The sequence below is a fragment of the Thamnophis elegans genome, chromosome 2 (genome assembly GCF_009769535.1).
Source record: "Thamnophis elegans isolate rThaEle1 chromosome 2, rThaEle1.pri, whole genome shotgun sequence".
NCBI lineage: Eukaryota > Metazoa > Chordata > Lepidosauria > Squamata > Colubridae > Thamnophis > Thamnophis elegans.
Window position 1 is genome coordinate 109,316,047 of NC_045542.1, and position 12,985 is coordinate 109,329,031.

A 12,985-nucleotide genomic window follows, 5' to 3' on the forward strand; every position below is an offset into this window, starting at 1 on the left:
AAAGAAATTATGTCTAGAATGCAGTGCAACAGGCCAATCAGGTTAACAGAAGGAAAGCTTCTTCATTGTATGGGGTAAACGCTGAACAAAATGTTGTTAGCCTATTTATTATTTATTGCCATAGCAGAACGCCCAGGGAATGACAATTCCCTTAATTCCTAACTGTTTTTTTTAATTTAAACACACAATTAAAGTGTGGTAGAACCACACATCTGCAGAATACAGGTTTCAAGAAGTTTGCCGTAAATAAAATGTGGGAGTCCATGGGATTGTGGAAAACTTTTTTCCTATGACCTAAGCTCAAGGCACTTTAGCCAAAGCATTTTAAATTATTGTTATTTAAAGCTATCCCAAACCTCTGTGATCCCGGGAACTAATTTATTTCCCAGTTGGCTGTGGAGCAGTTGAAATAATTGCAAAGTGAAGTGGTTGTTGTTTCTTCTGAGACACCATGGCTCCATTTCCCATTGGAAGGTACTATTATGTCCACTAGCTCTCTCTTCCTTAGTTTCACTTCTTGTAAGGGAAACGCAAGCCTTTGCTATCTCTCTCAGAAGCCCAACTAAAAGGAACATTGGTGAAACTGACTAACGTTAGCTAGAAACTGCCATGAAAAGCACCAATCTTAAATTGTTAATTGAGTTCCTCTTTAACATGAAGTGAAAATATTTTGTTGTTGTGGCAGTCTTGTGGGTCTGCATCATCTTTGGCAGTGAAGACAGTAATTTTTATTCTTTGCTCTCAGCACTTTGTGAAGCAATGAATAATCTGATTTTTTCCCCCAGGGGGCTGCAGAAATGAAAACAAGACAATGTGAAAGTGTGTGTAGCCAATAGGATAGGCTTCAGTGGTGGGTTCTGGATCCTGTTGCAACCGCTTTGCTGCGACGGGGCCGGGCGCCCACCTTGGGCATGTGCGCTGTGCACGCATGTGCACCCACTGCCCTGCGATGCTCCAACTGCTTGGCGGAGGTTGCTCAGTCGCCGTATGCTGCGCACGTATGCACAAATGGCCCAGTTGGCTTAAAAGCAGGTAAGGAACATGGGAGGGCAGGTGGCCCACCAAAACGCCATTTCTGTATGGTGGCCGCTGCTCCCAGCTGCCACCGGTATGTCCTTACTGGTGCGTACCAGCCATAACCAACCACTGAGTCCCATGGGCACCTTCTCAGGAGAGCACTGGAGATCTGTCTTCTATTTTTTTGTCATATCCTGTGTTTCCCTTATGCGACTAGCAATGCACAGCACTGTCCTGTTCATTGCCTTTTCTCTATTCCTTGAAAGTAAAAAAGAATAAAGAAATGAAGCTCGTTCCCTCCCATGGGTACCAATTCATTTGCATATAGCATATTTTAATTAACAGTCTGGAATAAATGGTACTGCAACTGAGTTAAAGTCTCCTGGGGAATCTTTGGGATCTACTTACCCATTTCCTTTTCACTTAAGTTGAGGGTGGGACTGTGGAATGGAAAAGCATAAGCTATAAGCTTAGAAACTCATCAGGATGCTGTCATGTACCTATTCCCGTGATGGCAAACCTATGACACGTGTGCCCGTGTCGCCCGTCACGTGCCTGTTTGTTTTCCAAGTTTCTGGTGCACATGTGTGCATGACGATCAGCTGTCCTTCGTGCGTGCATGGCAATGCCAAAAACCAGGGAGCGCATGCATGCCAGCCAGCTGATAGTTGGGCGCGCATATGCGCTAGAACCAGGAAGCTCAGCTTTTCTGGAGCAGGATCCCTTCACACATGTGGCAGTGCCGAAAATTCTGTTTTTTCCTCTGCATGGAGAGAAGCAAATTTTGAATTAGGAATGCATCATTTTCAGTTAGAAACAGCTTCCCCCCCCAACATGAAGCAGTTGTTTTATGCTTCAAGCAGTTGTTTTGCGCTATTTCAGTCCTTTAAAAAAGCATTTTAAGTTCAAAAAAGCTTCTTTCAAGCTCCAGACACTTCCAAAGTGATTGAAACAGCTCAGTTTGAAACATCTGTTTCAAATTAGCAAAATTGTTTCAAATTCAAAACGGAACAATTTTCATTTGAAATGATTTGCACACTTGTACATTCCTTGCATGGCTAATTTGGGGGAGTGTGGTTATTACTTGTATCTACACATTTAAATGGTAACGAAGTGACTTCTAATCATGGTAAAGCTTTGCTTTGTTCTTTTCTTTCTTTTTTATTGCCAAAGGACTGGGTCACCTTATGCCAGTCTTAGAGGGCACCACATTTACCCATAATATTATGCATAATTTCTTTTAAAAGCCACAGATATCATAGACCCAAAAAGACATCTCTTACTCTTGTGCTTGATTATTCTACATAGCACAACACTTTCATTTAACAAATTCCAACAATGTTTTCCTCTTCTAGGCACAATTAGTAGATTTTATTTCTGGGGAAAAAATGATAAACGTCTCCACAGTGCCTTTCATATAGACTAGAGTATATCACAGACAAAATAAACCAGACGAATGGAAAAGATAGGAATATTGTTTCTTCATTACAGTATTGTTTTTTTTAAAAAAAAAAAGATTATTCTTCACTCTGAAGTACTTAGGAAATGTAAACTTTAACAGTTTATTCAGAAGGTATCAAAGAGAAAATTCTCTTACCAGTTTCCCCAAAATGTGTCAAAGAGGGGCATGCTTATTGTAGTTTCATCATAGATAATTCTTAGTTTTCACATTGTAATCTGAGAAAGCATTAAGCCTAAAGTTCTAGGTAGCACTTACTTTAAACACTAGCTCTTTTTGCCCGGGTCAAGGTTTGGAGGAGCTGTAAAGTTGGTGCCATATAGCTAGTTCTCTTACTGATGCAAAACAATAGGCAAATGACTATTTAATCCTATCTTCGTCTGTTTAAAAAAGAACAGTGGACGTTTTGACATAGCATTCTGAAAAGCATTTGGCTGCCCCTTGGCTTGTGCCAAGATCACTTCTGATGCAGTTTCAGTATATTGGAGGAGAGGGGACTTAAAGAGTTCTTTCTCTAATTGGATTCAAACACTCTGCAAACTGTAGTTTGTTTCTGAATAAGACATGGTGGCCTGGGTCACACAATCCTAAACTATAGAACATGGTAAATAAATCACAATATATGACTTTGTTGATCCTGTCAAACCAAACCTAAGCAAGACAAGTTGTGTCTTAAGATCATGAATAATGCAATGAATTATTCAATGCCACCCAGAGTAACTTTCCATGAGATAAGTGGCCATATAAATGTGATGAATGAATAAATACATCCATCCATCCACTATAATTGGGAGACAGTTGTTGGGGGGATAGTTTGATCTTATTAATATTTGGCTTAGCTTTTTTAATACAACGGGAAGGTTTACAGTCTCAAACAATTGCAGCAGCTGGTAAATTCATACAGAAATTCTTACGTAGTAATTGTGTTCTTCTTTTCTGGGCTAAGCAACATTATACATAGCACAGATAAGGAGTAAGAAATCATAAACCAAAGGAATTAAGGTATGAGATGAAAAAAGGAAACACACCTAACATCAGAATCATTCAGAATTTTTTTGCAAGCTTGAAGTTTTCTAACATTCTCACCACATTTTTTTTCATCTAATTTTCTTGAACACTAATATTCACCCTCATTCTAACCTTCAACACATCACTATAATTCTTGTAAAATCTCTAATGCACTCTTTCTACTATCCCTTCATTTCAGTTTCATCCCAAATCATTTCAACACTTTTATTATTTTTAGTTCCATCCCTTCTGCTGGAACTCTTTCTTTTGCCTCTTCACCCATTTCCAAAACCATTTTTTTTCTTTCAAAATCACTGTGCATCTTATTGGTCACTTTTAAATTTAACAGTTTCATTCTTTTAAGTCAGGGGTTTCAAACTCAATTTCATTGAGGGCCGCATCAGGGTTGTGTTTGACCTTGGTGGGCCATGGAGTGTGTGGCCATTGGCATGATCAGAGTGGGCATGGCCAGCTCGGTGTCACTTATCAAGGCTCCATTTTTGGCCACAAAGGTCTCCTCTAGCCATCTGCCAGTGAAAATGGAGCTAGGGGAGGCTGCATATGGCCCGCCGGGGCTCCGTTTTCACTGGCAGAGGACTGCAGGAGGCTGTTGCCATTGTCCATTGAACATATGCAAGCCTTGAAATTCCTTTTTTTTGCGGAGCCACAGGAAACTGCACTGCTGAATGTTGACATCACAAAGACTGAGTGCACAATTTCTCAGACACAGAATTTCTAGGGAAATTTGGTTAAATCACTGGATCTGATATATTATTTTGGTGAAGTATAACGTATGTACTGTAGATGGTATATTTATGTCACACACACACACACACACACACACACACACACAAACATTCTTCAAGAGCTCTAGAAGCACAACTAATGTACCCTCTTCACATTCCCCCCCCCCACAACAACCCTGGAATGGAACAACTTGTGCTGGCCAACTTGCCACGAGACAACTCAACATGAGATAATTCAACAAAGGGACAAGTAGAATTGCAGCTCACCCCCAGCTTTGAGGACTTCTAACTTTACAAGGTTCAAATCTAAAGCAAGACAAGGCCCACTGCAATTAATTCGTCTCTCTCTTGAGTTATGTTGAATTGTCCCATAACAAGTTGTGCTGTGGTGAGTCAGCCAGAGCAAGATAGCCAGGACAAGTTGGCCAGGGCAAATTGTCCAAGACCCCACCTAGTAGTAGGTGGGGCTGAGAGAGAGTGACTGCCCATATATTCCTCTGCTTTTGAGGCTTTCTCTCTTTTTTTTCATTTTTATGATACCTTTATCAACCAAAGTTTTAATTGTTTTGCAGTTGAAAATATTAAAATCACTTTTTTAAAAAGACTTTTCCACCCTGCTGAGAAAATTATTTGCTCAGCAGAAAATACTGATGGAGGAGTGGGGGGAAATTTCCAAAGAAGTGTGCTGAGGATTGCAAACTTTAAGGCATGCCCAGACTCACCCAGGTCACAGGGTACATCTTTTACCAGAGCTGGGACACCCAGGGCCAGTGATATGTTTGCATATGTCACTGAGGAAGTTAAACGTTGACAAAAGCCTCTCCTTCCGAGTCTAATGTGATTACAGTCGATAGACCATTGCTGCTATTTTAAAAACCATTTTTAGGAAGGAAGGCAGGGTAGTACTGGCTGGTTCAAAGTAAACAGAGCCAAACCAGTTTTTATTACATAAAGGTGTAAAGTCCATGCATGCTAGTATTCCATGTTTCAAATGAAATAGCAAGCCAAATATAGTCAGCTTTCTATGTTTATATGTAGGCGTGTGTATATGTCTTCTATGACGTACAGTTCTAGTCTTGCACATAATTGTGTGTGTGTGTGTGTGTGTGTGTGTATCATATCTTATATCTGTGGTACTATTCAAGCAGTTGCCTACTTCGAAGCTAGTATTATATATGCCTAAAAGCATTGCTTTCCTTCCTCCGTCTCCCCTTTTTTCAAATTGGTGTACAGTGTGTGCTTTCTTATTTTTTTAGGATTATTAATAAGATCTAGTCTGATCCTAATTTAGATATAAGTATTTTACCATTCCAGACTTGGAGAACATTTACTCGCTTTCCAGTGCTAGGCAAATACAAAAATTTAGTGGTTGTTGCTGCATTTTGTGGAGTCTCATCAGTTGTCATGAAGTCCAAAGTTGACTCTTTACAGTTGTAGGCAGCATTCTGTCTGAAAAAGTAATCCTTGTAGGAAAGAACAATTGTACTATGTACTACTTAATTCTGCTGAGCAAAATGGTTTAAATATTGCAATAACAAGTCACCTTCTAGTAAGTATCTAGGACATTTATGTAGTTTTCTTGGTAACTATACAGAATTGGTGAGCCATCACCATCTTATATGATGATGTTTTTACTTTCTAATGTAGTCCGCAGGTTTAAGATTCTTAACCATTAACTATCTCATTAACCAGATCCAATTCTCCATAGCTGTCTTGGCATAACTATCACCATCTTTTTCTACTTGATATTTTTTTTAACTTCAAAAGCATCATATTGGGGATCTCAAGCAAAGGTCAAAGGAATCTTGTTTTATAGAGTGACAACAGCAAAGATCAAAGGGTTCATTTTTTATAGAATGACAGCAGCAATAATGCATTTGTAGAATAATTAATTTAAGTGATATTTGAAGGCTTCTGAATATATGTAAAGTGTACACCCACAATCATAATTGCACCTGGTTTAAGGGAATGGTTTTTCAGCTCAGAAAGTGTAATTTTCAAATAAACAATTAAGTAATATCCACATTGAATGTAGTATACAGGAAGCTCACCCACACAATTCCCACTAAAATTAATTCTGCCATACTAATGGTAATAAACTTCCTGGTAGATTATGCATTGGCTGATTATTCATCCCCTCCCTAGATTTATTGGATTCCTTTCCCCCAGGGGAAAAAATAATCCAACATATCACTCCTGATGTTAATAAAAAAATAACAACTAAAAAAACAGAAGATTTGCAACCATTCATACATTGTTGGTATGTGTTGCTTTTAAAAATCTTTACAGAATTGTGTCAGAACAGCACTTCTGAGTATTTGTGGCTTTGTTTATTATTTTTCCAGAATGTAATTTTTTATTTTATAAATACTGTGTCTCACTTTTTTCTCTTTTTCTTTTTAATTTCAGGCTTTACAATGGTTGATACCGAAATGCCGTTTTGGCCCATGAACTTTGGTATTAGCCCAGTTGATCTTTCTACAATGGATGAACACTCCCATGAATTTGACATAAAGCCCTTCAGCACCGTTGATTTTTCCAGCCTTTCTTCTCCACATTATGAGGACCTTCCTCTTGCAAGAACTGACCAGATAGCCCTTGACTATAAATATGATGTGAAATTTCAAAGTTGTCAAAGTACGTAAACTCTTTAATGCTTGATCATTATAGTTATTAGGAGAGTGTTCAGCTTTAGTTGGTATCAAACACCATAGCTTATAAATTAACAGCTTTACATCAGGGGCTTTAAGGTTGTGAAACCTGTTAGTTTAAAAAAAAAGAATTCCCAAGACCCCTGATCAGGAGGCAAATATCAAATGATTCCTCAAGTCTCACATAATTTCATCAACTGAACACAATTTGAAAAATCTTATTTTATATAAACTGGGATACAGATAAATATACATTCTTCCATGGTAAAAGGCCACCGATTGATTGATAGGGGATTGATAAGTTATATGATATAAATTCTTATTTTGTTGCTATGTTATATCAAAAAAATGAATTTGTAGGCCACTAGGACCTGCAAAAAAGACTCTTTGGTACAATCAATACATATTTTAAGATTATAGTTATTTCCTTAAATAAGAAAAAAAAAGCTGTTGCTTTGCCTTTGCAACAAAAAAGAATAGAACTATCACTTTGTGTACATTTAATCAATTTAAAAGTTTGGGAAATGATTTTTTATGATTCCGTGGAGTAACTTGCAGGAGGGTCCAGGAATGGTTATTATGTCCTAATCTGCCCAGAGATTGAGTCATAATTGTAGCCATGCCTCTTTGACTTGGCTCCTGTTTTGACTCAGTCTGGCCCAAGAGAGACCTATATTTCTTGGCTCCTGAGTATTCCCATTCCTGCATCTTCTTGCACCTATTCCTTCTTTTAAGAGCTTTTAAGGACTGTAAACTATATCAAAGATGAACAAGGGTACAAATCTTTAATATATGTAAAACATTGGTAACCACCATCCTTTAATCAACTGAGGTTGTAGCCTCCTGAAACTTCACCCCATTTAGTTGTTTTGGGAATGTATACTAAAGGATATTATTCCCATTTTGTAGTATAGGGTCTGGAAGAATCAGCAAAATATATGGGCAAATCTCAAGCTCCTTCCCCTGGACTTTTCAGTCTTTGTTTCACAAAAATTATAGTTAAAAAAATGAAAATATTGGGTTTGCTATAGTTGAAACTATATTTTGAATTGGATTTCAGATTCTGCTTTAGAAATGTAATATACAGTAATTGGTGGCCACCAATGTTTTACTTTGGCTTTTACCACTAGAATGGCAAGGTTAGCTAATTCAGACTCCCATTTGCTGATTTCAGTAACTATGTATATCTAATTCTATTTTTTTAAATATCTGAATCTTGAATGTATTCAGATTCGCAATACTAATTAGAGCAATTGGTAATAATCAGGGATTTGGTTAATTCTTCTTTTGAAATCTCCCTCTTATTCAGATGCAATTAAAGTGGAGCCTCCGTCTCCACCATATTTCTCAGAAAAACTTCAGATGTATAGTAAACCTCATGAAGAAGCCTCTTGTTCTCTCATGGCTATTGAATGCAGGGTGTGTGGGGACAAAGCTTCTGGGTTTCATTATGGAGTGCATGCATGTGAAGGTTGCAAGGTAGGTAATTGTAGTAATGCATGATTCTTTTTAAAAAAGTTTCTTTATCTCTTTAAAATGCTATCAGCCCTTACTGTAATGTTAATAGTCAAAGATAAGAATTTCAAATTCACCAAATTCAGGAGTGCCATATACTTCTAGTTTATTTCTTTTCTAATATATGTGATAACTTACTGCTCCTCATTATTTTGCATTAATAGAATCTAAAACATCATCTGAGATAGTTTTAGCTAAAAAGTTCCTTGTTTGCTTTAACTAACAGGAAAATGACAATAAGGAACTTACTTTTCCAAAGTATGTTTTGTTTTGTATTTGTCTTGTTGGAATATTGCACTTCAGCTTTTATCTGCCCCTTAGTATACCCCGAGAGAGCAAGCACATTGAGGTTTTTTATAGCAATTCTAAGAATGTGATTTAAATAACATTTTTAAAATTGTTAGAAAGCTAACTTTATGCTGTTGAATCACATTTTTAGAACTGTTAGGAAAAAAAACTACATTGGTAAATGTGCTTGCTCTCTCGGGGTATACTAAGGGGCAGATAACAGCTGAAGTGGAATATTCTAACAAGACAAATATATTTCAAACAGGAACAAAGCCAAAGTAAGAAAATGTTTCTCATGCACTTTATCCAAGCTTGAGAAATAAATACAACTCTTTGAGATATGTCACTGTAGACCCCCTCCAAGCATATTCAATATTAACATTTTGTCACATCAAACAATTTATTTTTTTAAAACCCTTCTCTTTCAAACAATCACATCATTTCCCCAGAAACTATAATTTAATACAATTTATTAAGTGAATATTTAAAATGTTTTGCAGAATTATAAATAAGAAGGCAGGAAATTATTCGATACAATACAATACAATAGCAGAATTGAAAGGGACCTTGGAGGTCTTCTAGCCCAACCCCCTGCCTAGGCAGGAAACCCTATACCATTTCAGACAAATGGCTATCCAACATCTTCTTAAAGACTTCCAGTGTTGGGGATTCACAACTTCTGGAGGCAAGCTGTTCCACTGATTAATTGTTCTGTCAGGAAATTTCTCCTCAGTTCTAAGTTGCTTCTCTCCTTAATTAGTTTCCACCCATTGCTTCTTGTTCTACCCTCAGGTGCCTTGGAGAATAGTTTGCCTCCCACTTCTTGTGGCAACCCCTGAGATATTGGAACACTGCTATCATGTCTTCCCCAGTCCTTCTTTTCATTAAACTAGACATACACAGTTCCTGCAACCATTCTTCATGTTTTGGTCTCCAGTCCCTTAATCATCTTTGTTGCTCTTCTCTGCACTCTATCTAGAGTCTCCACATCTTTTATACAACCCAAACTGAATGCAGTATTCCAAGTGTGGCCTTACCAAGGCATTATAAAGTGGTATTAACACTTCATGTGATCTTGATTCTATTCCATACATATGCACACACAAATTCTCTATTTAGTATACTTAACTCTTGTAGATATCTTAATTAAGCTCCAATGAGCTTATCATAAAGTAAATTCTACTGGAATTAAAAAAAGTTCCTTTTATGTTAATGCAATATTTAAAATGCACATAGACACATATCATATTGCTTTGTTCTGAATGAATACTGAGAACACAGATTTCAACAATATTAAAGATTGTGATCAAATCCACAATAAAATGAAAATATTTCTAGACAAAAATACATGATTGTCTTTCAAATTAAATCTGATATGGTGGGAAATTCCTTAAGTCTAATATATTTTGTATTCCTTTATTTTTATTAAAGGGTTTCTTTCGCAGAACAATCCGTTTAAAATTAATCTATGATCGATGTGATCTCAACTGCCGCATTCATAAAAAAAGTAGAAATAAATGTCAATATTGCCGATTCCAAAAGTGCCTTGCAGTTGGAATGTCTCATAATGGTAAGCATCTGAATTTCTGGTTAGTTGATTGGTAATGGTGTGTCAAGAGAATGGATTGCATTTGTTATCTATGAAAACTTTCTCCTCTCCTGCAGTCATGAGATTCTGTGCATTTCGAATATACAGAGTTTATAACAGGGTTCAGCAGCTCTTTATATAGAATGTGGCATCCTATGTGACCTGCACACACAAGTATTCTTAAGTGCAATTTCTATTGTTTTAATAATCTCACTTCCATTATATCTCATAGGAACATAGACATGTCATGAAATGCTAAAAGAGTAATTAAATATATATATTTTAAATATAATCTGGAGGATCCATGGAGCCTTGTGCCTGCATACTTTATCTTGTCAATCCCAAATTCAACCAAGTTAAAAAAAAAAAACCGACAACGCATTGCAAGATCTAGGCATATGCTCCTTTGAGTTTGGCACTTAGATGCAATGCCCATAGAAAGATGTTTAATAATGTCAGGGGCTACAAACCGTGTTAATCCTTCCTAGTCATGCAAAATATTTTTTAAGACCTCAAGACTAGGGCTGCTGAATGTGAGCAACGGCTCTTCCAGTCCTGGCAAAGGAGCATATCCTTGAAGTGCTGGTTTATATGATAGCACAAGCAAATGATCTTGGTGGAATGAAGAAGCATGTTCACCCAGCAGAACAGCTGGAAGAGATCAGATGGTGTTTTGGTTGCTATGTCTGTTACACACAATCGTTATCTTTCTTTGTATTCCCATTAACTATCACTGTTAGTTTTCCCTAAATTATTTTCTGTTCTCCTTTACCACACTATGCCTTTTGGTATCCTAGCCATATTTTAGAAAGAAATCATATCCTAGTGTGGTGTTTCTCAACTTGGTAACTTTAAGATATGTGGACTTCAACTCCAATGGCTGGCTGGGGAATTCTGGGAGTCCACATATCTTAAAGTTGCCAAGATTGAAAAACACTGTTCAAGTGTCAGTGTAATATATAGAATATGTATTATTGGTAACATATGAAGTGATTGATAACATATGAAGTTATAAATCTACTAATGTCCAATACTGTAATGTGTTTGTTGACTGTTGGGAGCTTATATTCTAGGTCAGCCCTGAGTACTTAATTCTTCATATATTTTTTGGAAAATAGGAAGGTTCACAATAAAATATAAATATCCTCTTGAGTTTTATGTAGGTTTTTTCAAACAGTGAATATTTGGCTCATGTAGGTTGTTCAGTAAATATTTGGCTTGAAAAGCTTTGGATTTCTTATTCTACTTCCCTGCCCCTATTACTTCCTCTTCCATTGCTATATCTTATTATGTCATTAACCTTGTTTCATTTGGTTATTTAGATACCATTTTTATTAATTGGGATTATATAATCATATGTTTTTTCTGCTTGTGAGTCTGAAAGCCCTTTTTGTTTCTGACTCATACATTGTTTTACATCATAAACTAAGTAGATCATTCAGTGCAATAACATTAACATTTCCAAAATCAGATGTTTTTTTCTTTCTTTCTTTCTTTCTTTCTTTCTTTCTTCTCTTTTTCCATCCTTCTTTCCTTCCTTTTTTTCCTTGTTGAAACTTATTTTCACTTCTGTGTTAAGTCTGGGGAAATATTAATCCATTTTAACTATGGTGAGATGAAAAGTTTTTGCCTTTTATATGCAAAATTATTAATGTAGTGCCTAGCTTTTGGTAGAATAAGATTTTTTTCTTCCAAAGAGTTGACAGATTAAAGAGATGAATGGCATTTCTACACAACCATCAGCCGTGTCTTTCATAGCCTTTCCTGCATTTTTATGCCACTTCATGTATAGCCTAGATAGTCAGCCATTGCATCTGTATGGTCACTGAAAGAATGCAATGAAAACAGTACAAATGGTTATTATTGTTCAGGGAGAGAGCAGAAGGGACCTTCATGGCAGGAGGGAATGATAAAATCCAGAGTATCAAAAGACAAGTCAAGACTGGAATTCTTACTATAGTACACCCATAGTACAACTCCAGAGGAAATGCAGCAAAATGATCTTCACAACATTTTTGCTTCAGTTGGAGCTGAGTTAGCAGCTACTTGGCTTAGCTTTCCACCCCACACTTAAGTCCTCCAGTTTCATGGGCTTACAATTGGTGCCATTCTCAGAGGAAGAAAGTTACACTCTAATGCCATTTTATCCAGTCTGAGGAAAGAAAAAACATCTGATGGCTTTATATTAATTGGTGGCAACAGAAAAGCGCCATAGGATCCCCTGATTTTCCAGGAGAGGAGAATTATGCTTTGCAATGTGATTGCAATGGCTCTAAGCTGGCAAAACTTATGATAACATTCTTTGGCAAGAAGTCTCAAAATTCTGTGATCTGGGTTTGAACTATCTGAATTTGACCTTGTTATGGGAGTACTTTTCATGAAGTAGTTTATTTGCTGTTACTTATTTGTTTATTAAATTTATATGCCACCCATTTTTCCCACAGGGTGATTCTGGGTGGCTAGTAGAACATAGAAAATGAATTAAAAGCTTTAAAACTATGCAAAAAACTAGAATCCAGGAGACAAATAGTAGGAGGATGAAGTCTTCTTCCATCAATCACCTCCAAATTCCCCCTTGTGGTTCCAAGCCAACAGGCAAAATCAAGTTTTAATATTCTTCCAGGAGTCCAAAAGAATGGGGACAGTTCTCCCCTACAGTGGTAGAACATTCCACAGGTGAGGGCCACATAGGAAAAGACTCTTCTCTTTGACC

General features: G+C 36.9%; 1 protein-coding gene across 2 annotated transcripts in view; it reads left to right on the top strand.

Annotated features, from left to right (window-relative positions):
* PPARG (peroxisome proliferator activated receptor gamma) overlaps nt 1-12,985 on the top strand; it is a 71,071-nt gene that overhangs the window by 33,734 nt on the left and 24,352 nt on the right. For both annotated transcript variants that reach the window (XM_032210938.1, XM_032210939.1), the window contains exons 2-4: nt 6,640-6,867; nt 8,191-8,360; nt 10,116-10,254. In XM_032210938.1, coding sequence (XP_032066829.1) covers nt 6,648-6,867; nt 8,191-8,360; nt 10,116-10,254 — 529 coding nt within the window. In that variant the 5' untranslated portion in view covers nt 6,640-6,647. The remainder of the gene's footprint in view (nt 1-6,639; nt 6,868-8,190; nt 8,361-10,115; nt 10,255-12,985) is intronic.